Raw genomic sequence first — 27,267 nt, 5'->3', positions numbered from 1 at the left:
CCGCTCTCGTCCCCTCCCCCTGAGCCCCCTCCCCCCTCCGCCGCCGGCTCCTGATCTGATTCCTGATCCCTGATTCCTTGATCCTTGGTCCCGCCATGGGAGCCTGAGCGCCCCCCATTCCCCCCGGCCCCCTGCCCCCGGGGCCTTGAGGGGGAAGAGGCAGCGGTCTGGGACGGAGAGGGGGTGACCAGACTCAGGAGCCCCCCTTAACATCCCCCCATCGTCCGCGCTGCCCGTCCGGGAGCGCGGAGTTCGGAGCGACCCGGAGCGCTGCGGATACAAAGGCGCCGGGCCGAGCGGGGCGCCCGCCGAGCCCACCCGGCAGTTCGCAGCGGCGGGTGAGTGCCGGGCCGAGGGGGCGCGGGCAAAGTTTGCAAAAAAAAAAAAAAAAAAAAAAAAAAGAAAGAAAAAAGAAGCCGAAGAGGAGGACAATCATACAAGGGGCCAGGGGGTGCCCAGCCCCCGAGCGAGGGGGGTGGTTTATGGGGGAAGGGGCTCTGGGCCACCCTTCCGGTGTTCGCCCACTGCACAGCAGAGTGACCCCCCAACTTTGGGGAGGGGAAGGGGCGCGTGGGGAGGGGGCGGAGCCCGGGCCTGGAGAGCCGGGGACTTTCCTGGGCCCCGGGCCGGGCAGGGGCCTTAATGATCCCGGGGGAGCCGGTTGAATCCGGAGACTGGGAGTGTGTTGGAGGTGGGGGGAGAGGCAGTGGTAGGATCGGAGTCTGGAGGTTTTGGAAGACGAGGGTGTTTAGGGGTGCATACACACCTTGGGAGTGTGGGGAGGCATGGGGGCAGGTGTGCGTTCAGGGTATGATGTGGAGTCTGGGGAGCTGGCCAAGGAGAGTAGAGGAGGTGTGTGTGCAGCTCTAGGATGGAGCTGGTGGCAGAAGACCCACTTTGTATCCGGGCCCAGGGGGCAGGAGGCCGGCATCCCTCTCCCCACTCATATTTACCTATTTAGGGGGCTGTGGGCTCTGCATTAGTGAGTTTTAAAGGATTGGTGGAGGATCAGTGTGCATGATTCTTTGTTTTTGAGTGTGTATGCCTTGACGTGCTGCATGCTCCTGCAGGTGGGCCCCTGGGTTTGAAGGTATAGTTGTTTTTTGGTGCCTGAGTGTACGTGCACCCAGGAAGCGGCTGACTATGTGTCTGCATGTGTTTGGATATGTATTTATGTGTACATTCTGAGGAAAGGATGTGCATCTATGTGTATGTACTGGGGAGGGTTTATGGGAAAGAGGTGTATAGGTACTGAGGAAGGTGGGTGTGTAAGAGCAGAATGGGACATACCTGGATAGGTGTGTGTGCACCTTTGTGAATGAATCTGTGTTCTCTTGTGTGTAACCTGTGTTGATAGATATAAGTACCAGTCTGTGTGCCTGCCTCAAGTGGTGTGTGTGTTTTTGAGAGTGTTGGGGGAACTACCTTTTGCCTCTGCAGGCAGATTTTCCTGGCAGAGATCCCAAAGGGAGTGTTGTCTGGAGGATTCCGAGGCTTCTGGGATGGCCCTGCCTGGGTTTGAGGGTAGTGCCTTAAGTATCTGAGACCTACGGGTGGGAGTGAGTGGGCCATCTTATGAGGTGCCTATTTTGGGAGGTGGGTTTTTCTAGAAAAGGGTGTATTGTGGGGAATAGGGAAGGGGTTCTTGTAGTCCTAGAGGAATCTGGGAGATTGGAGGACTCAGGGAGAAGAATAAGAGGGACTTCCTCCTTCACCATCATAGGTTGGGTTCTGGTGGGTGAAGAGGCTACATTCTTGGCTTCCTAGCCCAAGTTCAGCCCCCTCAGGCCATAATTCTCTTGGAAAGCTGTCTTGGAGTTTGCTGCTTCAGAGCCTGCTAACTCTGCTCTGCCACCAGGATCCTACAGTTCCCAGGGGCTCTTGGGATTTTGGTATGGGATGGAGGCAAGAGGAAGGAGCATGCCTGGAGGGATGAGATCTGGTGAGGAACAACTTGGGTTCCTTGCCCATGGGGCTGAGAAGGTCACATGGGAGTTCTGGGGAGGCCAGTGGAGGGTGTTTCTCCAGGAGTTTCTGGAAGTGTATCTGTGTGATTTATCACAGAGTTTCCCTTTTACCGGGTAAGAAGCATGTTTGGGATGAAGCTGTGGTCTGGGGCCAGATCTGAGGGTGAGGATTAGGGGATGAGCTTGCAAGAGGGCAAATGTCTGTGTGTTGGGGAAGGGGCAGGCACCCATCGCAGCTGTACTCATCATCATGATAGTGTGGAAGTGGATCTATCTCTCCCCAGAGAAGCAGCACCCGCCTCCTTTCCCTCTCCTCTCTCTTGTCCTTTCTCTTTTGGGGTGAAGAAAAGGGACCAGCCATCTTCTTTAGGATGCACACGTTGTTCGCCCATTTCACTCTCTCAGCCATTTTCCTCCTGCTGCCAGAAGTTAGATGGAGACACCCAGTTCTTAGAGCTGAGGCTTTGATTGCATATGCCCATTAGGGTCTCTGAGTAATTGGAATTGGAATGTTAGAGTCCCTAATGGGCATGTGCAATGGGAATGTTCCCTCTTTAGTCCTCAGGGCTCCCCACCTTTCCTAAGGCCCTCGGGATAAGAGTAGTGGGAGTTACAAAATGTTGGGACTAGGGATAGGGGCAGAGTAATTAAAGACTAGACAAAAAAAAAAAGCATGATTCTCTGACATCTGTCTGATGGGTTGCGTTGCTAGGGTGAACGAGGCACTTGCCTCTGGGATGTTGTGCTCTGGCTTCTGGGGTACCTTGCTTGCTCTTTGTACTCTCACTATATGAATGACATACTGGTGGGGGTGCTCTTCCAAGGAGGAGGAGCTGTGGTCAGACAATAGGAAGTGCCATCTCTGAAAGTACTTCGGACTGGAACTAGTGGCCACATTGGCCCCTCCTCCCCCATTGTCTTGCTCCTGCCTTCTCTTTCCTCTAATTCTTCGGGGACAGCCCTCTCTGGTGTGACCCCTCTCCCCCCAATCCTTTCAGATCTGAGGAAGGGCCCTCTTCCCTGGCCCTAGAGCAGGACAGACTTTTATCTGCTCATCTGGTTTCCAAGAGGTCATTCTGGTTAAAGGAGGCGTGAACTTGGCTAGCAGAAGCTTTGCAGAGGAAGAGGGAAGAGATCTGGGACTGTCCTCAGCCCCTCTGAGTTTTAGGGCCTCCACTCTTCTCCTTTGCTTATTCCTCCCTCAACAGCTCCCCAACCTGTGAGGCCCAAATGGAAGAGTCCGTCAGAGTTGGTTGGAATTAATACTTAATTGTGGTGTGACGTTGGGCAAGTTCTTAAACTCCATTCCTCAGCCTCTCAGGTGTCTTAAGACACCATCTTCCAACCCCAGGCTGGGCCTTGCTCAAGGATCTCCGGGTCCCCCCAGCGGCCTCCTTCCCTGGGTTTCAGTTTGCTCTTAATGTCTGGTTTTGCCACTTCTTAGTTCTGTGACCTCAGAGAAAATAGATAACTTTTTGAAGCCTCACCTGTAAAATGGAGTTAATTATAGGCTCTACCTCTTTGGTTTATGAGGATTAAATGAAGTAATATATAGAGAGAGCACTTCACACGGTGCTGGGCACATAGAGAGCATTCAGTAAGTGGTAGCTGGTGTGGTTTGGGTTCTGATTGGTGTTGTTACAGGAGAGAATTCTGGGTTGGGGAGAGGAGCTAGGCTTTGGTTCTGCTCTTCTGGCAGATCGTGTTGGGCACTGCCTACTGTCTGCCAGGCACTGTGTGAAGCACAGGGGATGGAGGGGCAAATAAGACGGGATTTCACAGGGGAGACGTGCACAGACACGTTGATTCACTGTAGCCCAGTGTGTGCTATATGGAGGTGTGTTCAGGAGGCCACTGGAGTGTAGAGCAGGAGTGCTTGGCCCTGGGTTGGGTGTCAGGGACGGTACCTGGAGTTGATGTGCTCTTGGCTGGATTCTTTTTTAACTGAAATGAAGTTCACATAACATAAATTAACCATTTTAAAGTGAACAGTGGCATTTAGTACATTTGCAGTGTTGCGCAACCACGGCCTCTACCTAAAAACATTTTGACCACTCCAAAAGGAAACCTGTGCCCATTAAGCCGTTAAGCTCCCCATTCCCCATCCCCCACCCCCTGGCAACCACCAATGTGTGTTCTGTCTCTATGGATTTACCTATTCTGGATGTTTCATGGAATTGTACAATGTGTGACCTTTTGTGTCTGGCTTCCTTCACTTAGCATAATGTTTTCAAGGTTCATCCACGTTGTAGTATGTATCAGAACTTCATTGCTTTTCGTGGCTGAATCGTATTCCACTGTGTGGATCAACCTTAGCTGGATTTAAAGGATGAGTTAGGCAGACAGGGAGGGGATGGAGGAGGGCACTGCGGGTAGAGGCTGAGCGTGAGAGAGAAGGATCAAGGGGCGTTGGTGAACCACATGCAGCTAGGTATTATTGGATATTGAAGGATAAAGTGGAGATTTGGCCTCAGTTTCCCTGCCTATAAAACGAAGTCCTATGTAGTTGATGGGGATGGAGGTATTAGGGAGAGGAGAGGCTGGGGTATTATTGCCCTTTCTCAGGATCTGGGTAGGGGGATAGGACTTTTTTTTTTTTTTTTTGAGGAAGATTGGCCCTGTGCTAACATCTATTGCCAATCTTCCTCTTTTTCTTTTTCCTCCCCAAAGCCCCAGTACATAGTTGTGTATCATAGTTGTAGAGTTGTAGCTCTTCTATATGGGATGCTGCCTCAGCATGGCTTGAAGAGTGGTGAGTAGGTCCCCGCCCAGGATCTGAACTGACGGACCCTGGGCCCAAGCGGAGTGCGCGAACTTAACTGCTACACCACCGTGCCGGCCCCCTGGGATAGGACTTTTTTAAAACTGCTCTTTCCTGGGCACCTCCCTCTCACATGCATTTTTCTCATCCCTGTGTGTACTCATCTTCCTGTTTTACTGGGCATCAACTTCCCCTCTCTCTGAATTGACCTGAAATTTCCCCTCTCACCCTCTCTAGGTGGGTAGCCTTGTTCATAGGGAGATTTTGGTAGCAGAGGTGAAGAAAGGGCCTGGGAGTAAATCCTACTCACGCCCGTCCCCCAGCAGTCCTCCCTTCTTGAGCCTGCCTCTTGGTGATCTGATGTGGGCAGCCCTCTGTCCCCTTCTCTTGTGATCTGGAGAGAAATGAGGTGGCTCAGGGAGACTCTTTCCATCCCTTTCCTCCACCCTGCTTGCTCCCGAGTGGGAGGCAGAGGCCTTGTACGGTGGAGCCCTTTGGAAATGAGATATTACTGTGCTTGTCTGATGCCCCTGGCGAGGCTGGTAATTACAGACATGACAGCTGGGAACGGGTTTGGGAGAAGCCGGCTTGGAATCAGCAGAGCTGAGGATATCCTGGTAGTCAGGGTGGAGCAGTGAGAAGGGAGAGTGGGAAGAGGCTGGGGCTGGGGTGGGGCGAGAGGCTTGGGACCCCCTTCCCCTGCCACTGCACACACGGCTGGGCCTAGCACCTACGGAAGAGTGGGAGGTGGTTGGAGCCCAGGCCCTGCCCTACTGTGAGTGTGGAAGGAGGAAGGGGAAGAGGTGGGAGGGGATCCAGGAGCCCCTGAGGAAAGCAGCAGAGAGTGGGAAGAGACTGCTCTCTCAGGCACTGCCTGGGTGTGGTCTCGGTTAGAGAGGGGCCGTCATTTGGGGGCTGGGGCCAACACTATAACCAAAGGTGATTCCTTCTTACTCTGGGTGGGGTCTTACTTCTCACAGTGAGGCTGTGGGAACAGGAAGTGGAGGGGATTGGCAGTGCACCCTCTAAAGGAGAATGAGGTGGGAACTAACATTTATTGAGCATCTATTCTGCACCTGACTCTGTGATACTCTGTATACATTATTTCTTTGAAAACTCTTAACCTTCTGAAGTGGGCACTGTTATCCCCATTTTACAGATATGAAAACTGAGGTTTAGAGAAGGCATGCGACTCATCTAAGATGACATTGCTCTCAGGAGGCTGTGCCAGGTCTATCTCACTTCTTGGCTCTTCCGTTTCCCAAAGTGCCCTGTCTGTTTCCCTACTCGCATTCCAGTTAGGTCTAATTTTGCCCATTATTGCCTTTAATCCTGAACTTGAATAATTCTCTTATCTCCTGAAAAGCAGATGTGAGTCCAGATGTCAGGCTGAGGAGTAGAGAAGTCTACTCCCGAGGGAGGGGGCCAGACGGAGTCTCCTGGAGGAATGGGGTCTCCCAAGAGGAGCACCTCATTGTCACCAGCCTGGGGCAGGGCCACCACCTGGGCAGAGCCTCTCTGGGGCTGGCCTCTTCCTCTCTGCTGAGTTGCTTCACACGTGAGGGCTCCGGCCACCATAGCCCATGGGGTCTTGTTTGTGATTGGGAGGGGCCTGGCCCTCATTATCTATAGAGTTTTCCAGCACCCCCCTAACAATATCGCTCAGACCCCCACTTTCACCAGAGAGTTCCTGGCTCCCCCACCCTGGCCAGAGGAGAGAATGTGTGTTTGTGTGTGAGTCTGGGGAGGGGGCTCTGGCTTTTTAGGGTACGTAGAGGTTGGACAGGAACAGGTGCTGAACCAGTGGTGTGACTGCAGTAACTTAAAAAACAGCCGAGTGTGATCAGAAACACTTATTTTGTCACCTGTCTTACTCCAGGAATGGAGGTGGTAGATACAAGGGATGGCGGATGTTGCGACTCCTCAGAAAGAGTGAAAATCTCAGGTGGTGGGTTTGTCAAGATGGTGGAGGTTGGTTGGTACTTGGGCCTTTCAACTGGCTCGGTTTTCCCAGATAAGAACTGACTGACTTGCCAGATCTGGTGCCCTGGGCTGAGGTGTGACGACAAGGTTTTCAGAGTGTGGAAACCCAGGCCTGCCACCTGCACCCTCAGCCACACTGCGTTTCACATCCTTAGTCCCACCCTACTGCTTTTCCCGTACAAACCAGCCCTTGTTGTCAGTGTCCGCACATCACAGCTGTCCCCATCCGCACACAGACCTAAGGTTGGCTGCCTCCCCCTCCTAAGTAGCTGCTTTCCACCTCCTTCTCTCCAAGGCAGGCGCTGAGTGAGCAGGCTTTGAAGGTCTCTTGGGGCCGGGGACTGTTGGGGCTGATCCAGGACAGTAGGCTACAGAGAGAGGAACACATTTTTGTTTTCCAGGAGGGTGGGAGCGTGGAGTGCACAGGAAGTTGGCCTGAGGGTCAACACAGCTTGCCCACCACCCGTTGTCTACCTTCTCCTGTCCCTGAGGACAACTCGAGGTGCCTGTTTTCCTTCTTGGCTCTTCCACAGCTTACCTGGTGGGCAGGTAGGGGCCAGTCCTTTGCCCTAGCTGAGGGAGGAAGAAGCTCAGAGCCTGGTGGGTGGGAACTGTGGGGCTGCCCATTGGTGAAAATTAAACAGCATCCAGGCATCTAGAAGTCCTGGTTACCTTCTTACCAGCTTAGCATCCTGTCTCCCCTCTGGCACCCACCTGGGACAGATGCCAAAGGGATTACTCACTCTTTCTACTGCACACTAGTCCCCCCTGCCTAGTGTTCCCTTCCAGACTGACTGGAAATGAGTCTGGGGGAGGCTAGGGAATGAGGTGCTGTGGTGTGTGTGTGCGCACGCACGTGTGTCTGCTTGTGTGTGGTGTGTTGGGGAGCAGGGAGTTTCTGAGAGCTGGGTGGGGGTGGGGGTGCCAGAGAGAAAGCAGAGCAGGTCTCTACAGAACCTGCCTGGCCAGGGTGGGTGGAGCTGGGTGGGGCAGGCAGGAGCCATTCCAGGTTTCATCGGGGGAATACGAATGTGGGTGTATGTGTGTGGGGGTCTGTATTTAAGTGTGTCTGTGGATTTGGAGGGCACTCAGCCTCACCTCTGCCTTAGATGGAGGGAAATTAAGGAAGTAGGAGGAGAGGGGCTTGGCTCTGGCTTCCCCAGCTCTTTTTCAGTTAGAATGCCAGCTCAGGTGTCCTGGCCAGGAGCCCAGGCCATGGACCCTCCCCTGCGGTGCTCCTTACACTGGGGTCTGGTGGTGAGCAGCTGCTCTGGAAGCGGAGATGCCTGGGTGACCCAAGCACTGCCCCTCCCCTGCTACGCAGCCCCGCAGGCCCATGAGGAGAAAGATCCTGCCTCCTGCCCTGGGGCTCTAAGGATGGTGAGCTCATGTCTGGGGCTGTCCTGGGAGAGTGCTGGGTTAGCAGGGTGGGGGCAGGGCACTTGGTGCCAGCTCCTGGGCTCCCTGGTCCAGCTCCTCCTACCCATCAGCCCTGAGATCCAGCCGTTCTCTCTGGCCTCCTGGACAGCACTGTCACCCAAGGACACTGGGCCTTTTTCAGGGTACAGGAATAAGGGTGGGAGCAACATCTCCATCCCATTCTTGGTCTAGGCCTGGGGCTGGTCCTGGCCCACTCTGTGCCTTCGTTCTTTCTCTGGTAGGGAAAACCCAGCATGGGCCTCTGGGATGGGTGGCTTGTCCGTGGTGCAAGGCTGGATGGGAATGAATGAAGACACATCAGGATCCTCAGTCAGGATTGGTGGGTGGGTGGGGCAGAAGCCACCCTTTTGAAAGAAGGGGGCTCTTTGGTCTCGACTGGTTTGGCTTAGGCCTGTCTAGTCTGTCTCTTTGTCACTGGTGAGAAGAGGGGGTAGGACAGGAGTCAGCACATTCTCTCTTTTCCTGGCCTTGTAGTCTTGGCTAGTCCAAGAAATAGAAGGAGTCTCATGGAGGAGCCTGGTCTCCCTCTGGGTGGAGCACACCTCAAAGTCACAGTGTTAGTAAGGTCTTCCTAACAATGCAGGCCAAAAAAGAACTGCTTCAGACATAGTGACCATGGGATAGCCACCTTCTTTCTCGCGAACCCACCTTTTTATCTGTAAAACTTGGGGTTGCACCTTCAAGGCCTCTTCAAGCTTAGCGCTGAAACCTGCTGAGAACTGGGTGCGTCATTCCACTGTCTCCTCCTGGGGGGTGGGAGAAGGAGAGCTTGGGGAATGATGTGGGCACAGTCAGGGGTTCTGGTACCTCCCTCTCCTCCATGGGAGCTGTTAGGTTCTGCATTTTCCCCCCACACTGGACACCTGCCGCCCCCACCTGTGTCTGACAGGAAGGCCTGGTTGAACACATCGATGTAACTCAGGGAATAGCATGGCAAAGAGGAAAAACAGGGTCTGAAGAAGGACAGTTGTGACTTTGAATGACTTGGCAAGGTGCTCTGTCTCTCTGGACAGACATCTAGCTCCTTGGATACTGGGTGAGGAGATGGGACTCCTGGTGCCACCCAGGAAGGTGGGCATCCAGCACTTTGGGTGGGACTCACATTGATTTACTAGAGCATTGGGGCTGTGGTGGGTGAAGCTTAGGGTGCACCCCCATGTCCACATCCTCCTATAGGTTGTAGTGGGGAAGGGGGTGCAGGGCACATGCAGTGAGACCCCGGCTCTTGTGTAGGAATCAGACACCTTTAATGGGCAAGGGTCCAGACTCCTCTGCAGGAGGGGTCTGAAGAGGCAATCATGCGCATTCCCCCCCTGCATCCAGGCAGGACCACCCTGCCCTCATCCTGGACTGAGGAGAGGGAGGCCATTTGTTTAAACAGTGGTCCTCTGCCCGTAAGAGGAAACCTTTTGGCTTCTTGTCTTCTTTCCCGTCCTCTTCCCCCCTCCAGCTGGAAGTCCTTTCTAAAGTCCAACCCAGGGTCTTCCACTGCACTGCTGGTCTGGTACCTCCTGCCTTGTCTTTCTTAGAGATGAGGACAATAGGTGCCCTTTCTAGGTGTGTTTTTGTGTCCTGTCCCCTCCCCACCTTTTCTTCTCTGACAGAGTCGCCCTGGATCCCACAGTGCTTCCCTCCAGCCCCGTCCTCATCTCTGCCCTGCTCCCTTTCCCCACCCCAAGGCTGAAGGAGCTGGACTGGGCGGAGGGGTGGCTGCGGGCTGGAGCAGCAGGAGAAGGAGGTGGTGACCATAGCCGCCTGCCCTCTGGTCTTCGGTCCCAGCACATGCCCCATATGGGGCTGTCCGTGTCTGTGTCAGAGGCCTTATCCATCTGAGCTGCTCCTCCCAGTGGGGCACTGGGAACACCAACCTCCCTCCACCCACACCCCCCCCACCCCACCCCAGGGCCTTGCTCCCTCTGCCTGTTGCCAGGTTCTGAGTGTATTTTTTTCCAGAGGCCTCCGATTGTTTCCTGAAGAAACCTGATCCCAGAGCTCAGACAAAAGCTGGGGCTGCCAAAGCAGAAACCCCATTCTCTCCCCCTCTGTCCCTAACCCCCCCACCTCCATAACCTCCCTCGCTTTGGATGCTGGGTATGGGTTCCAGGACCTAGCTGCCATCACCTAGGCAACAGGGGGCTTTGGTTGCCATGGTGATCAATGTGGGAGAAGCTGGGCAGCCGGGACAAAAGCCCCCACATTCCCCCCCAGCCCTCCCCCCAAGCCCCTTGGGATGATACTGAGACACATTCCATTAATTTTATTTCTAAAAGGCCTTTGGAGGGGAGAAGGGTCTCCTTTTGTGACGGACTCTCTCTTGCTTCCCTCTCTCCTCTCTGGCCTCCTTTTAACCCCAGATAATCCATGGTTGGTTTGAGCAGGGGACTGAGTGAGTGTGTTTGTGTGTCTTGGGGGGTGGGGGCAAGGTGAAAAGCAACAGACACATTCCCTTTTACAGCGTCCCAGACCAGGGCACTCCCTGCCCTGCACCAAGTCCGGACTTCCCTCCCCGTCTCGTCATGCCTCTGACATTTCCACTTGTTGATCTCATCCAATGATACCCTCCCCCACTCTCTTCCCTGGGAACGCTGCCCACCCGGGAGACCCTCCAAACCCCTGATTGCTGAGACTGATTATACAAGGGAACTTCTGCCCTCCTCCTTTCTCGCCTCCCATCCCTCCCCCCAGCCTCTCCCGTGCTTCGATTAGTTCCCTGGGGTACTTGAAGGGACAGCGGGCAAGGGTCTCAGAAATTGGGTTCATATTTGGCCCCTCTGTTTGGTAGGGGTGGACAGAGGAGCATGTTTTAGAGCTTTGGGGGCACTCTGAGTTGGGCTGGTCGTGGTGGGAGAAGCGGTCCAGGGGAGCTGGGTGACATTGGGTCTTTGATGAGTAGCAGAGAGGAAGGTAGGGGGCTCTAGGCTGAGCAGCTCAGAACAAAGGGTTGGGAAGGGACTGGCACCCTTGTCTGCCTTGAAATTTATCTATAGGAGAAACAATGGCATCAGCTTCCCTCCTGGGTGTGTTTGAAGTGGTGGTTCTGGTCAGGGATGTGTGTGTGTGTGTGGATGTGACTTCTTTATTTAGTCATACAAACAGCAGAATTTATTTATACTGCTTCTTTCCAAAGTCTCAGAGGAAGTGTCTGGGGAGTGTGAGTGATCCTGGAGCCAGAGCGTATTAATTGCTTAACTAATTACTAGCTGAGCAGTTTATGAAAGCACTTCTTTCACTCTTGTGATCCTCACAGCAACCCCATGAAGTAGGTATCGTTCTTTTCCCTATTTTACTGATAAGCCTACCAGGCTACAAAGTACAGAGAAGTTAAGTAACTTGCCCACAGTCGCACAGCTAGTCAGTGAGAGAGTTAGGTTTTGAACCCGGATCCTTGGGTGCAAACTGCAGGCTCTTTTTGCTGTTGGCTCTGGCAAACATGAGTGTGCAGGCTGAGGAGATGAGAGTCCAGGTTCTGGTGTCTCTCTCTAGACCCCAACCCATGGCAGTCCTTTTCCTCCTTACTTCTCCACCCCCCTCACTCTGTAACCTACTTGCTCTCTTTGAACCTCCTGGTGAAATTCAGTTTTTGGGAGGAGGACTAGAAAGAATAGGCTGAACCACAGCAAGAGAGATACAGGTGAGATACCTAAACTGTACTGAGGACTAAACCAGTAGAGTGAGTTCTCAGGAGACGGCGCAGAGGAGCCCAATGTGTAATTTGCAGATAGGGCAATGAACAAGGGCCTTGTTTATGGCAGAGATTTTGAAGAAGGTTTAGGGTTGGGTTAAGGTATTGTGTCTCTGTCACACGCTTTCCTTGACATAGGGATATTGACAAACATCACTAGGCCACGGAATGCCTCCAGATAACTCTGCTAGGAAGATAAATGAGTGGATTTAGCATCGATTTCATCTCCCAACAGTCGTTGCGGTTTCCTGAGAGTCAGAGAGGCATGTTCATTTACTAGTTGGGTATCAGTTACTAGCTGTGCGCCCACGGGAGGGTGTGGATACAAATATGTATCAGTCATATTTCTTATTCTCAAGTTGCTGATGGTTTAGTTTAGCTGGAGAAAAGTTAACGACACAAAGCAAACCCATTTTAGTTCTTAACGTAATTGACCTCTCGGCAGCACTTGACCTGTCTGATTTTATTCCCACCTCAAAACACTCTGAGTTCTTGGCTGCATGAGAGCCCGCTCTTCTGGCCTTCCTGCTGCTCTGGCCTCACCTTCTAAGCCCCTTTGCCTGCTCCTTTTACATATTGGGGTTCTCAGGGACCCTTTATTTAATCCTCTCTCTAGATAATCCCATCCATTCCCTTGACCTTGCACACTGTCCATACCTCCAGCTCAGACCCTCTTCTGAGACCAGCTCCTCTGACACCCAGCTGCCTGTCTCACGGCCGTGAACTCAGCACGCTGGAAGCTGAACTCATCGACTTTCTCCCCAAACCATCTTCCTCCCCAGTCTTCCCCACCTTATAATGACACTCCCAGCCACTCTGCTGCTCAGCCAGAGAGTTTGACAGTCCCCTCCCTGCAGCTGGTCCTCCTTAGGTCCTGTTGATCCTACCACCACCATGTCTTGGACGTGACTATTCCTCACCTCCTCTGCTGCTGTGCGCCATCCGAGCCTGCACGACTACAGTCGTCTCCGTACTCATCTCCCTATTTCTACTTTCCCCTCTTCCCAGTCCATATCCGCATCACTGAAATCCTCCGCAGCCTTCCCATCGCCCTTAGAATAAAACCCAGGCTCTTCACTGGCCCGCGGGACCTTGTAATCACCTGGCCCCTGGCTGCCTCTTCAGCTGCACCTCGCACTGCCCTCTTACCTCCTCAGCTCTGGCTCCAATGGAGAGCTCTCTGCTGCCTTGGCCTTGCCCTTGTTGCACGGGCTTTCCCCTCCACTCTACCTGGTTAACTCCTGCTCTTCCTTCAGGCTTAGGTGTCATTTTCTCATACTTTCCAGAACCATCCAGTCTAAAGTAGCCCCTGCTCCCCGTAGTGTCTCTCATAGCGTCCTGTTCTTCTCCTTCCATCTCTCCTACAGTTTGTCATTTATAGTCATCTGTTCACTTCTTCAGTGTGCATCTGCCTCACTAGACTGTAAACTCAGGGTCTGTTTCACCACCGTATACCCAGGGCCTACCAGAGTGTGTGGTTCATAGAAGGTGCCTAAGAAGGAGTTGATGACTCAGTGAGGGAAGATTGGAAATAAGTGCTCAGCGTGTGGTGATGATTACTAGTGGGGTCAGGGTCAGAGGGGAAGATATAGCAATGGGTGCTAGAGTAGGTGGGGGGCTTCTGTGAGGAGGTGGGGCTGGGCTCTGAAGAATGAGCAGGTTTGGGTGAGAGTTGGGGAAGAGGGGAGAAGGAGAGGTCATTCTCCTCTGCAGAATTAGAAGGTGAAAGTATAGCAGAAAGACGCTGCCCCTCAGCCCGTAAATATCCAGATAAACTCATGACCTTGCCTGTTTCAGGACATTAGGCTTTTGGAGAACGGTTTCTACTTGCCTTCTCCTCCCACCCGCACCACATTATCCGTAGTTTCCATCCCTCATCCCCGCCTCTTAGTGTGCATGTGCACACATGCACGTGCACACACTCACACACACACACAGACCCTCAAGGGGAGCAGCCAGCCCCACCTGGCCAGTAACTATGGGTGTGTTTGACTTAGATGCTGGGGAGATGGCATCAAGAGAAGCAGCCATAGGCAGCCTTTTGTGGGCACACTCAGAAGTCGTGAGCGGGGGGAAGATGAGTGGAGGGGGAAGGAGAGGCCTGGGGTAGCCTCTGGAAAGAAGCCCGCTGCTTTCTGCTCTCTCGGGTCTCCATTGGTCCAGCCTGTTGGCCTGGCCAGAGCCTGCCTTCTATGAACCTTAGTTTTCCTGGCTGAGAATTAGGAAAGCATTGCCCTGGGGTCATTCTGGGTGGCTTTTGCTGGCCATCTTCCCTCCACCCTGAGCCCTTGGCACAATCTGGGGCTGCTCTTTCTAGGAGGCAGGGCAGGAAGAAGTGGGCCTATTGGACAGAGCAGGAACCTGGGTGGAATGTTCTCAGGCAGTGGCTAGCTTCCTGTGGCTGAGCTTCCTGTGGCTGCTGTTTGGGGATGGTCTTCCTCTGCTCTGACCCCCCAGGGAGCTCCAGCCACCCGTAACCAGCTGCTTCCTCTCCTCAGGAGCGTCGCTTGATTTTCTCTGAGACAAGCCCACCCGTCCAGCAAAATAGAGTCCCTCAGGGTGACGGTTGATTTCCTGAAGGTGCCCCTTGGCCTGAAGAAGCCGGTGCTGAAGGAGGTGGCTGTGGGGCCCCCCAGAAGGCCCCATCCTGTGGCCCTGGAGCGCTACAAGGCACGGCGTTCAGACGCCATGGACACCGAGTCCCAGTACTCGGGCTATTCCTACAAGTCGGGCCACTCCCGCAGCTCCCGCAAGCACAGGTGGGCGAGCGGTGGCAGTGAGTGGTGGAGGGAGGGTTGGGGGCGCTTGAGAGGTGGGCATGAGCAGGGGTGGTGGGGTTGGGGTGGCTGCTGAGAAGACCCAGGTCCTCCCCTTGACTTTCTGTGCCTGTTCCCCCCGGCCTCCTGCTGTAGGGACCGCCGGGACCGACACCGCTCTAAGAGCCGAGATGGGAGCCGTGGGGACAAGTCGGTGACAATCCAGGCCCCAGGGGAACCCCTGCTGGACAACGAGTCCACGCGAGGGGATGAGCGGGTGAGTGTCAGGGACGAGGCCCAGGCCAGGTGTTTCCAGTCTGATCTTTGGAGAAGCTGGAGGTCCATCAGAGAGGGGAAAAGCCTGGAAACCTGGTCTCTTCGGACAGAGGCTAGATCAGGGAGGGCATCTTGTGTCATACCTCCTTCTGCTTAGTGTCCCAAGGTCGGACCCTGTTTCAGTAAATTCAGGGAATTTCAGTAGAGATCCCTTTGGAAGGAGCAGCCTCTTCCTCATCTCCAGAGAGGTGGGGGTGACTTGGACTGTAATGGGAATTGCCTGGTTTCTCTGGGCCGATGCCAGCTAGTCAGCAGACTGGAAATCTGGAGTAGGAGGGCTGTGGTGTATGGCGCCCAGGGGTGTGGGAGCCGAGTTTTCCCTGAGCCTTAAGGTGTGGGCACTCCACCGCCCTCTGGTGTGGGCCTGTGGAATAACATCGCCCAGGTCTTAGGGAAAGGAGGTGAGGGAGGGAGGAGTAGATGGAAGAAGGGGAGGGAGAAGTGAGGCAGGAGGGCTGAGAGGGGCTGGAAGAGAGTTCTCCAGGACGTGAGTGAGCAGGTCGCTCCTGCTCTGACCTCTGGCCCGCCCTGTTCACCTGATCAGGAGGTCAGTAGGAAGAACACAGTACAGAGGTGGGATTGAGATGACTCTGAGGTTGCCCATGTTGCATTCCTCCTGCTCTTTCTTCTTGGGAGCATCTTAGACGGCTGGAGACTCCCAGTGCCTTTTTCCTCACAAGAAATCTCTGTGACTGACATTGGGAATTCCTGGGTTTTGGGAGCAGATTGATAACCAGAGGGAAATGTTCTTTCTACCTCTTTCCCAATCTCGTCTTCTCCCTGAGACCTGCCCTCCTGAGTTTTTGAAGTGACCCTGAGATCAGCTCCCCTGTTGTAGGGGAGGAGTTCCCAAGCCCTTGATCCTTGGAGAGGGTAGACAGTATGTCTGGGGTCACACTAGGGTGAGGAGCAGACCCAGTTTCTTGAGCTGAAAGCAGTCAGTGCATCCACTTTCTACAGGTCGGACCCTTCTCCTGTCCTTGGGAGAGGAGATTCCTCAACCCCCTAATTGTTGACCCTGCCAGGCAGTCTCCTACACTCTCCAGTCCATATCTTAGTCTGGTAGCCTAAATCCCCTGGGTATCAAAATGTGATTCCATAACCCCAGGCTGTCCAGGAGTTAAGGGTGTGGGCATTGATGGCCACTAGTGGTCTTGGGGCTCTTCTGTGGGATGGTGTCTAGCTTCTGCAGAGAAACAGCTTGAGTGGACCACACTCTGAAGGCCACCTGGGGACCTCAGCCTGTCCACCCTCTTGTCTCTAGCAACAGGCAGCCCGTGAGCTGTGGGTGTTCAGATGGCCCAGCAGAGCCGGCTGGGCAGACCAGAGACCCAGAGTGGCCCTAAGTCTGCACCATGTCTTGCATGCCCTGTACTAACCGTTCATCCTCCCACCCTCCATTCCCCCTGGCGTCCTCTTCTCTTCATCCGCCTCTTTTGTCAGGTCACTCCCTTAGTCAGAAGCCTTGAGTGGCTCACGGTGCCTGGAGGATAGGTGCTTCCTGCTAGCCTGGCGCTGCAGGTTGGCTGCTCTCAGCCTCACCTTGCTCTGCTCCTGCACATGGATCCCCCGCTCTCACAGTCCTCTGGGGGTGAGCTCATGTCATTCCTGCCCCTGGGTGCTCCCCCTCTCGCTTCTGCTGAAATCATGGAATGCTGTGAAAGCTGGAAGGAACTTATGGCAGTACTTCTAAAATTTTAATGTTTGAGTGATTTATGGGGATCTTGTTAAAATGCAGATTCTGGTTTAGTACATGTGGGGTGGGGTCTGTGATTCTGCATTTCTAACAAACTCCCGGGTGATGACCACACTGCTGGTCCACAGATCACATGTTAAGTAGCCAGGCCTTAGAGATCATTTAGTTCAGTGATTCTGGATTTTGGATGAACATTGGAATCATCTGGGGGGCTTTTTAAAAAATAAAGGTTGACACCTTCTTGAATGGGATCTGGGCATTGGTGTTATTTTCCAAGCTCCCTAGATGATACTAATGTGTGTAGCTGGGGCTGGGAACCACTGACTCAGTCACTTCTTCGTGTCACCTGCCCCCAAGGGTCGCTCAGGTTGCATGGTTCCCTGGAAGCCTGCCTGCTTTGCCAGTCTGATCTCTGATCCCAGTCATTGCTGGAGCAGCTCCTTTGGCATCTCTCTTGGGCCGTCTGCTCTGAGGGTCCTCTGTGCTCACACAGTTTTTTCCTGTTTTGCTGACTGGTGTGAAGCTCCTGAGGCCCCAAGTCTCAGACGTCCCATCCCTGCAGAGGCCGGGCTTGGGCACACGGTGGAGCTCAGTAAATACTTTGATGGCTGCATATTTGTTGATTACCCCTCCTCTCCTCTCCTCTCCCATGCTTTCCTCTCTGTCTTCCCTCCCTCCTCCTTTCCCCTGTTTCCCCTCCTCATCACATCTTTTCCCCTCATTGCTGTGGCCGCTCCTGCTACAGGACGACAACTGGGGGGAGACGACAACGGTAGTCACGGGCACCTCAGAGCACAGCATCTCCCACGATGACCTCACACGCATCGCCAAGGACATGGAGGACAGTGTCCCGCTGGACTGCTCCCGTCACCTGGGTGTGGCGGTGGGGGCCACGCTGGCGCTGCTCTCCTTCCTCACGCCACTGGCTTTCCTGCTGCTGCCCCCACTGCTGTGGCGGGAGGAGCTGGAGCCATGCGGGACAGCCTGTGAGGGCCTCTTCATCTCCGTGGCCTTCAAGCTGCTCATCCTGCTGCTGGGCAGCTGGGCCCTGTTCTTCCGCCGGCCCAAGGCCTCGCTGCCCCGCGTCTTCGTGCTGCGCGCCCTGCTCATGGTGCTCGTCTTCCTGCTCGTCGTCTCCTACTGGCTCTTCTACGGCGTGCGCATCCTGGACGCCCGGGAGCGCAGCTACCAGGGCGTGGTGCAGTTCGCCGTGTCTCTGGTGGATGCCCTGCTCTTCGTGCACTACCTGGCAGTAGTCCTGCTGGAGCTGCGCCAGCTGCAGCCTCAGTTCACGCTCAAGGTAGTGCGCTCCACTGATGGGGCCAGCCGCTTCTACAACGTCGGCCATCTCAGGTATGGGCACGTGGGAGCAGGCTGAACGGGCATGGGAAGAGGTTGACGGGACTGTAGGGCAGGAGGGCGTGATGCTGAAGCTGGAGGTGATGGGCTAGGAGGGCTGTGTGGGAAGGAGTTGAGTACTTTGCACATTGTTTGCTGCTTGATGGGAGGGTCATGCGCAGGGTCCTGGAGCAAGATGGGGTGGGAGTTAGGAGTTGGGAGTGAACAGATGAACAGACAATTAGAGAGCCAGATCTTACAGAGGGATGGACCAAAGAGGAGAAAGGTGTGGGCATGAACAGGGGCTCTTTGGAATCACTTTTCTAGCTCTTTCTTGGAGGCACGGTCTCTGTGAGCACTCAGCGTGTGGTCCCTGAGATGAGGTGGCCGGAGGAGGGACCCCTCCCGAAGAAGAGATAATGGGGAGAGTTCTTTAGTCCCCCTGTGGGCAGGATGCCCCCAGGCCACACAGAGTACCAGTAGCACCTCCTAGTCCTGTGGGGAATCTTGAGGGGATGCTGGAGGGGTTGAGGTGACCCTTTGCTGGGGACCCAGGCCCAATGCCCTTTCTCCCCTGGGCTTTAGCACAGCAGGGAAGGACTAGCAGGCCCAGCCCTGGGGAAGGCTTGGGAGCCTGGTAAGTAGACCTCAGGCCCTGAGCCAGGCTTCTTGGAAGCAGCTTGTGTCTGTCCTGTGTCCTTTCCTGCCCTGCCAACCTGCCCTGATGCGCCCCTTCCCCTGTGCCCCTTGTCTGTCCCTTCTCCCTCCCCCTCCTGCCATCTCCCCCACAGCATCCAGCGCGTGGCAGTGTGGATCCTGGAGAAGTATTACCATGACTTCCCTGTCTACAACCCTGCCCTCCTCAACCTGCCCAAGTCCGTCCTGGCCAAGAAAGTGTCTGGCTTCAAGGTGTATTCCCTTGGAGAGGGTGAGCGGCCCTGCTCCTCCGCGCTCCTGGTCTCTTCCCAAGCAGGACTCCCAGTTACCTCCTCCCTGTTTCTCACCCTCCTTCCCTTGCTTTCTCCTTTCCCCGGCCCATGTCCCAGCCTCTGCTGTTCTGTCAGTTTCCTTGACTCCAGGTGGCTGGTCTTAGCTGCTGATCTACTTGTTGTCCCTTTATGCTATGTTGTGTCCCGCAATCTGGCTCCTCTGCGTCTGCTCATCAGCCCTGGTCCTAAGCCCTTGGCTCTGTGAGCTCCAGAGCCTCCTGCACTGGGAGGGCCATGTGCAGGACTGCTGCCCCACAGTGCCCTCCTTGTTGCTTTCCTGGGAGCCTCCCTCAGACGTGGCCAGGAGGGTTGGAAACGGGAAGTATTGCTGGGGGGTGGGTACAGCTTCCTCTGGTCATGTCAGGTTGCTGTCTCCAGAATCCCTGGAGTGGGAAGCGAGGCCACGCTCCCAAGTGACCATCCCCTCTCTCTCCTGCTCCTGTGCAGAAAACAGCACCAACAACTCCACGGGCCAGTCCCGGGCTGTGATTGCAGCAGCGGCTCGGAGGCGGGACAACAGCCACAACGAGTACTACTACGAGGAGGCCGAGCACGAGCGGAGGGTGCGCAAGCGGAGGGCCAGGTGGGTCCCTGGGGTGGAGGGGCGTGCCTGGCTGGTGGGGCTGTTGGGTGTGGATAGGCTGGGGAAAGCAAGACCAACGGGCTTCTGTAACTGCTGGAAATAGACGAGCAATGATGCTATCGGTGGGGGTGTGCATTCATTTTCTGTTGCTGCTGTAACAGATGACCATAAACTCAGTGCTGTAAGACAACACGTGTCTATCATCTCACAGTTCCATGGGTCAGGCGCGGGTTAGCTGGACCCTCCACTCAGGTCTCACGGGCTGAAATCAAGGTGACTCTCATCCAGGCTCACTGGTTGTTGGCAGAATCAGTTCCTTGCCACCTGATCCTGTTGGCAGTTCACGACACGGCAGTTCACTTTTCCCCCGAGGCCAGCAGGAACAGGTCTCTCTGACTTCTGCCAGAGAAAACTGTGTTTTTAAAGGGCTCATGTGGTGAAATCAGGCCTGCCAGGATAATCTCCTTATTTTAAAGTCAACTGACTTGGCGCTTTAATTATATCTGCAATATGTACCGATTATTGAATAACCAGGAGATGGTAATCTGGTGGAGGTAGGCGTCCTACCAAGATCGTCCTACCTACGATCTTGAAGGCTTGCTCAGCAGACAGTACTTTTCTACCTGCAAAAAATGAGGTTCCAGTGCCCGTATTTTGGTAAATTCTTAAATGCTGTTCTTACTCCTTCCTTTTTCCTGTTCACATTATTATGTGAACTTCAGTCATGCCTGAAGAATCTTTCTTGATGACTACTGCTGCCAGGTCCCGCCTTGGTTGGTCGGGATTTCCATGAGGGAGGAGGAGCAGAGGGCCCTGGGACTTGACCATCCACTCTGCCCTCTGCCCCTCCTCCCACACGATCTCCAGGCTTCCAGGGAGGAAGGCTGCACAGCTGCAGCCTCAGTTCACGCTCAAGGTAGTGCGCTCCACTGATGGACTTACCCTGTAAGAACACGAGGCTGCTGCCCCTCTCAGAGACCACACCCCATTTCGGTGACATTCCAGCATGTCTCCATTTGTCTCAGAAATGGCCCTGGTGGGAAGGAAACCAGAGATGTCACCTACCCCCTTTACCTTCTGCCCTGATGAGGGTCTTTGGATCTCCTGTGCTGTCACCACCATTCTTGGCCCATAGGGGACCCTTTCCTTCCCCTATTACTTTGGTTGTAACAAGGAGTCCCTTGGTTCACCTGAGACTAAAGGATCTTTTCAAAAGGAACCTTGCTGAGACACTCAGGGGAAGCAAAAGAAGAAACAGAGAAACGGTAGACATACGCAGATCCACACATTTACTTAGCCCGGATGCCATCCTAAGCTCCTTGAAGTTCCCGGGTTCCTGGGTTTCTGGATACTGGTGTTGGTTTGTGTGTCTCTATGCTTTTAATGTGAATTGGCTTCTTTCTCCTGCTTCCTCCTTAACGTTATCTATTTGAGATTCACCCATGTTGTCTATCCTCATCCGGTGTCACATCTTATCACTGCATAGTAGTTCATAGAGTGCTCCCACCATCCTAACCAGTGTTTGGATTATAGTCATCTTCCCAATTTTTCCCATTTTGATGGATAAGTAGTATCTTATTAACATTTTAATTCTCTCTCTAATTACTACAAAGTGATGACTTCATATATTGTTCAGCCTTTCAGGCCTCTTGTGAATTGTGTGTTCACCTCCTTTCCCCATTTTTATATAGTGTTCTTGCCTTTTTCTTCTTGATTTGTAGCAAATTGTTTGCATATCTCTCCCCCTCAACAGATGTCAGTTCATGTTGCCCATGCTGTCATGGTTGAATAGGAATCTGTTATTTCACGTAGTTATATCTATTAGCTGTTCACCTGATGAAGTGTGATTTGGGGGTCTTATTAAGAAGGCTTCTCCTAGGGTTTGATGCAGTGCTCATCTTTCCCATAGCACAGTTCCTGGTTGTTGCTCTGGGTTTGACACTAGATTGTCCTCTGTGAGTCCCTGGGCTGGGCTCACTGAGCTATACAGCTGTTTCCTGTCCCCAGTGGGGGAAAGTTCACCCCTCCAACCACACACACACACACTCTCTCACATCCACATGCACGCACATGCTCACAGACACACACACGCGTGCGCACAGCCCCCAAAGCCCAGATGGGTTTGTATTGCTTTTGGGAGAGTACAAAGGCCTGACCTCGCTCAGGCTGCTGGGGGGCCCAGAGCTGGGCGGAGAGGAGAGGTGGGCGCCTGGTCCAGACCCCTCCTATTCCCCAGGCTTGTGGTGGCGGTGGAGGAGGCCTTCACTCACATTAAGCGGCTGCAGGAGGAGGAGCAGAAGAACCCCAGGGAGGTGATGGACCCCCGGGAGGCCGCCCAGGCCATCTTCGCATCCATGGCCCGGGCCATGCAGAAGTACCTTCGGACCACCAAGCAGCAACCTTACCACACCATGGAGAGCATCCTGCAGCACCTTGAATTCTGCATCACACATGACATGACGCCCAAGGTAGGCTCACTCTGCTCCCAGCTTCCTTCCTCTTTCCCCAGTTCTGGCCTCTTCTTTTCACCTTCCTTTTCCCAAATTCTCTTACTTCTTTCCTTTCCCTCCACCCATTCTTCTCTCTCCTCTCCACCTCCTCCTAGTCTCTTCTCTCATTCCTACCCCATCCACCCCATCTCTGCACATTCTTAGGTGGTAAGGAGAAGGGGGAGCTTCAGGACTATTTTGGGAATGGCTGAGACCTATTTCTTTTCTCTGTAAGGACTCTAGAATTTCCAGATCCAAAGTCCCACCTTTATCCCCCTCACCTCTACCAGGTGTTCTTTGCTCTGTGCTCTTTTTGAGCCATTAACCCCACTCAGCTCTTTTGCCAGCTTCCTAGAATTGCTTCCCCTGAGCCATCCTTGGTGACCAAGTGACTGAAGATGTTGCACTGTAACCATGACACCTCCTCTAGCTTTCTGCTGGTGCAGACCTGCTCCGCACTAACCATATGAGCTGTATGGAGAGGAAGGAAGAATGAGGGAGGGCTTGCCCAGGTCACAGCATGGTATAGGGGGAATTACAAAGATGAGAGGTCAGGAGAACCGTGCTCCAGTCCTGACCCTGCTGAGCCACCACACTTCTGTGGGCTCTGGCTTCCTCATTTGTAAAACAAGTGTCTGAGGCAGATGGTCTCAGGCCCCTTCCTGCTCTAACATTCTACAGTCTTGTGGAGTGAGCTGGGGACATGTTGGTTGTCTTTGGAAGTGGTGCCCCCAGGGGATGAAGGATGGCGAGTGGGTGGGAGAGATGCCTACACAGCCCCTTCTCCCCTCCTCAGGCCTTTCTGGAGCGGTACCTGGCGGCCGGACCCACCATCCAGTACCACAAGGAACGCTGGCTGGCCAAACAGTGGACACTGGTGAGCGAGGAGCCGGTGACCAATGGGCTCAAGGATGGCATTGTTTTCCTTTTAAAACGCCAGGACTTCAGCCTGGTGGTCAGCACCAAGAAGGTCCCATTCTTCAAACTCTCTGAGGAATTTGTGGATCCCAAGTCGCACAAGTTTGTCATGAGGCTGCAGTCTGAGACCTCGGTGTGACTGTGCAACAGCAGGGGGAACGGGAGACGCGGGGGGCTCCTGAGGGTGGTGGGCAGGGGCTTGGCTCCCAGGCCACATTCCTGCTGCCCTTCTTCTTCTTGCTCTTGGTTTTTTTACTTGAATTTACTTACCCCCCTCTCTGACTCCTCCCCTCTTCCTTATTGACCCCATATGAACCTGGAGAGACCATCCTGCTGTCAACAGTATCTGGGAAGTCCCCTCTCTTTTTTCCACCCCCTCACTTTTGTATCACTCCAGGCCCTGCAGGAATCAGTGCCTCTCTCCCTCTTTTCCCAGATGACAGTTCTTCTGAAAGGGCACAGGGCCCTCGTGAGCCCCCACTCGCGAACCCCGGTTCTTGTGGCAGGTCTGTCCGGTGGCCCCCCACTGGGTGTCTCTGTGGGGCACAGACATGACTCCAGAGAGCCATGGTGCCAAACTCCTCCCAGGCAGTGGCTTCCCGCGGCATCCAGATGGCGGGGGAATCCGGCCCTCCTGCCCACTCACCCCCGCCGTAACAAACCCTGAGTTCTGGGACAGCTCTCCCGCGTCCTCCCACACAGCCTCAGAGTCAGGGGTCTCCCTGCAGGGGTTGTTTGTTTCCAGCTGTTGGATCCTCCTTCCCCCAGCCTTCAGAGCACACATAGGCTGTTAGAGCCTCCCTTCCCCATCCACATATATTCAGAGCAAGGGAAGAGCCCATCCTTAACCCTGATGTCTCTGCCTTTGTTTCTGATTTGTATGGTCTCATGTGACCACAGGCAAACTGAGGCAGGAACCCTTTCTGACCACTTTTCCTGGGCCTTGGGGGACGGTATCCTTCTTCCATTGGGTCTTTCCTAGGCAGCCTCTGAGGGAAGGGCAAGAGAGACCCCTGTGAACATCACTGACCCCTACCCTCTGAACCTGCCCACATCTTCGTTCCTGCCTTGGAGGGGCAGGTTTCCCCCTCCCGGTGAAGGATGGCATGTAGACTCCTGTACGGATTTAGTGGCTTACAGACCCTGACCCAACCCCTGTGGTCTTAGACAAACGTTTTTCTTTCCTTCACCAGCCACCCCCCACTCCTGCTGTTTCTTCTCTCAGCTCTAGAGACCTGTTGCCTCATCTCCTTTTGTGGGGAAGCCAGCAGCTCCTCCTCATCCCCTGCCTTAAGTCTACTTCTTTGCCTCAGGGGTCTCTTTTCCTTGGCTGCCAAGATCACTTCCTCTTCTCTCCCTGCCTGGTTCTCTGGGCTCTGGTCTCCCTCTGTACTGGGGTGAGGGACCAGGATTGCTGCCTTTTGTGGGTACTTAACCCCTCACCCATTTAGCTTCCATAGTCTTTGCAACCCGATTTGAATTCTAAAGAGTGTAGGTCTCATTTTGAGCAAAATTCGCTGACCCTCTAATACATATTTTCAGTGTAAATTTGAGCCTTTAAATCAGACAACTTTAAATTATGTAGTTTTAGCCAAGAGGAATAGAACTAGGAAACACCCATATACCTCCAGCCACGATCTATGTGGAGGACTGTTCTGGTGGCTGGGCTGGAGCGTGCCCCTGGACCAGTCCTCTAAATAACTCACAATGCCCCTTTATAGGCCCATGTTTCTCCTGGAAAACTCACTGGTTCTTGCCTTTTGGAGTGCCCTTGGGATATGATCCTCATTGATCTCTCACCAGGGAGGCCTCCTGTCTGTATAGTGGCAGCCTGGGCAGGATGGAGCCTAGTGATAGGGATTTCTTCTGCTGTCCTTTCTGAAAAAGCACATCTGTCCACCCACCACTTACTAGAGAAGGGCTCTTCAGCCAGTGTTTACCTTGTCCCACAGGGGTGGGTTGTGGGGCTGACTTAGGCAGGGCCTGGAGGTCAGCCTTGGGCTAGGCTGTGGTTTTTGGATAGGCCTGAGTGAAATACATCCTGGCCTGGGGATCTGGGAAGGTATTTCTTCTTCTCTTCGAAGACCTGGTTTCAGAGGAGTCCCTTCAGGGTCACATTTCTAAATACCTCACTATCCTGGAAAATAGGGCCTGGATGGTGATTGGGGTGATTGCTTTTGTGGGCAGGAGTGGGATGTGGTGTGGTTTGAGGAACGAATTGGGGTGGGGAGAGGGAAAGTATTTGGGATCTTAGTTGCTGCCCTAGATTAGGGACCGGGGAGTGTTTGTTTTAAGAACCTGCCATGTTTTTAATCACTGTGATTTTTTCATTCCTTTTTCCTAAAACAAAAAGAAAATTTTTTTCCCCCAAACTCTCTCTCTAAGCACTAAGGGCTGTGACTGAGAATGGTAGTGTTTTGGTCCTTTGCGTCAGAGCTGTGGTATCTTTGTCTTCTTTGATTATTATTATTATTATTATTTTTTAAAATGTCAGGATGAGTTGTCAAGTGTATGGTTGTGTTTGTCTTTTGCTTCTCCTATATGCAAAGTTGTTTTCATGCTGTGAACTGCTGTGGGGCGGGCAGCTGACTCAGTCCCTCTGAGCAGTGTCCCCCACCTTGCTTGTCCCATCATGTGCCTACCTGTTGCCACTCCCTGCCCCCATATCACCACAGGGGATGCCGTGGCAGGGTTTCTCCAGTGCTCTTTTTTCTATGACTACATGGCATCCTAGCCCATCCCCACCATACCTACTAGGCCTTTCTTTTTGTCACCTTGGACTGCTTGTCTTTCCCTCCACACCAGGATACTGTGCCTCAGTCCTTCACCTACCGCGCCACTCTGCCACTGTCCCCACTGGTCCCTTCCTCTTAGACGACTCTTCATGCTCTCTCTGTTTATTCTTGTTTACAGTCATTTGTCACTTAACAATGGGGATAAATTCTGAGAAATGCACCATTAGGTGGTTTCATCCTTGTGCGAACATCACAGAGTGTACTTACACAAACCTAGATGGTATAGCCTACGACACACCTAGGCCATATGGTACTAATCTTATGGGACCACCATTGTATATGTGGTGCGTTGTTGATCGAAACATCATTATGTGGCTGTGACTGTATTTCCTTTTAGTCTTTCATTTTTACTTCCCATCCCCCTTCACTTCAGCCCTTAATTTTTCCTTCTCCATCCCACCTCAGTATTCCTGTTGCAAACCCTGATTACATTACCAGTGATGAGACATTGGGATCCTGGAACCTTCTCATCTGAAACATGGATTTCCCAGAGTTTGTGCTTCTCTCCTTCTCTGTTGGGCCTGGATGAGCTCCCTCGCCCCTCCCTGGTGTCTATCAGTCTGTCTGTCTTCTCTTTCCTCTGCCCTCCCCACAGGGCAGCATCTGCTGATGGATTCAGTCTGATGTGTGATTGTTGTGATGTGTTCTGTGTGTGAAAGGAAAGGGGCTTTTTGCGTCTCTTCCAAGTGAGATTGTAAATGTAGAATTTGCCACTGTTGGATCTAGATTTCTTTTTTTCTTTTTTTGGGGTTACAGAGCTGAGACCTTGTGCATGCATGTAGAAAATTGTAAAATGTAAATTTTTTTTTTTTAATATATAAAAAGCTTGTTTTTACAGTTTGCAGTGGATCTAAACATTATGGCAATTTTAGAGATTTTTTTCCTTAAACAAACCTAGGAACTAAAACTGTAAAAAATTTTTCTATATAAAATAAAGACATTTGACTTTTGTGGGGGCATTCTGTTGTTTTTCTTCTTTTACAGGAATAGGAGCAAAAGGTCAGGAAACAGTAAATATGTGCTCCTTGTCAGAGAGCGGGGCCAGGAGGGGGCACTGTGAGCTCATCATTGCTCCACTGTTCCTCAGGGTGAATGAAAAAGGAAATTGCTTCTTCTGAAGCCTGATTCTGAGAAGAGAGAAACAGTGGAATGAGAGGACTCACTTAGCCGTTTCCTGGGGTGGTGGTCAGGATAAGGAGGAAGGAAAGATGACTTTCTGGGTAGATCCATAGGAATTTCAGGGAATAGTTGATTTCAGTCTATAGTGACAGCTCATCACATTTCATTAAGAAAAATTCCTGAAGTACATCTCTTATTTCTGAGTATCTTCTTACTTCTACCATTATCTCTCTAATCTTTCAGGCACTGCACAAAAGAATACTCTAGCAATAGTTATTTATTTAAAATGAAAATGTCCAGTCGGTATTGTGCTTGTAGTCAAACATCAGAATCATCACCATGAGATCAGGGCCCTCATCACGAGCTTGGGTCCTCACCAAGATCCAAGCTTCTCTGTGACTTTGGGCAAAATGTT

General features: G+C 53.1%; 1 protein-coding gene across 1 annotated transcript; it reads left to right on the top strand.

Annotated features, from left to right (window-relative positions):
- The first annotated feature begins 47 nt into the window (after positions 1–47).
- Positions 48–26,683, top strand: VANGL2 (VANGL planar cell polarity protein 2). Its single transcript, XM_004442798.3, has 8 exons — positions 48–338; positions 14,332–14,592; positions 14,746–14,866; positions 17,367–17,974; positions 18,751–18,887; positions 19,396–19,531; positions 21,768–21,999; positions 22,817–26,683. The coding sequence occupies exons 2-8, from the start codon at positions 14,522–14,524 to the stop codon at positions 23,075–23,077; spliced, it is 1,566 nt and encodes a 521-aa protein (XP_004442855.1). The 5' UTR covers positions 48–338; positions 14,332–14,521; the 3' UTR covers positions 23,078–26,683.
- Positions 26,684–27,267: the final 584 nt, after the last annotated feature.

Source organism: Ceratotherium simum, chromosome 2 (assembly GCF_057802395.1).
Source record: "Ceratotherium simum simum isolate JZ-2026a chromosome 2, ASM5780239v1, whole genome shotgun sequence".
Taxonomy (NCBI): Eukaryota; Metazoa; Chordata; class Mammalia; order Perissodactyla; family Rhinocerotidae; genus Ceratotherium; species Ceratotherium simum.
This window is presented reverse-complemented; position numbering and strand designations above follow the sequence as displayed.

Coding starts and splice junctions, on each gene's coding strand:
- VANGL2 (XM_004442798.3), top strand. CDS start 14,522: ATGGACACCGAGTCCCAGTACTCGGGCTATTCCTACAAGTCGGGCCAC. Junction 14,867..17,366: donor CCACGCGAGGGGATGAGCGG/GTGAGTGTCAGG, acceptor CTCCTGCTACAG/GACGACAACTGGGGGGAGAC. Junction 22,000..22,816: donor CACATGACATGACGCCCAAG/GTAGGCTCACTC, acceptor TCCCCTCCTCAG/GCCTTTCTGGAGCGGTACCT.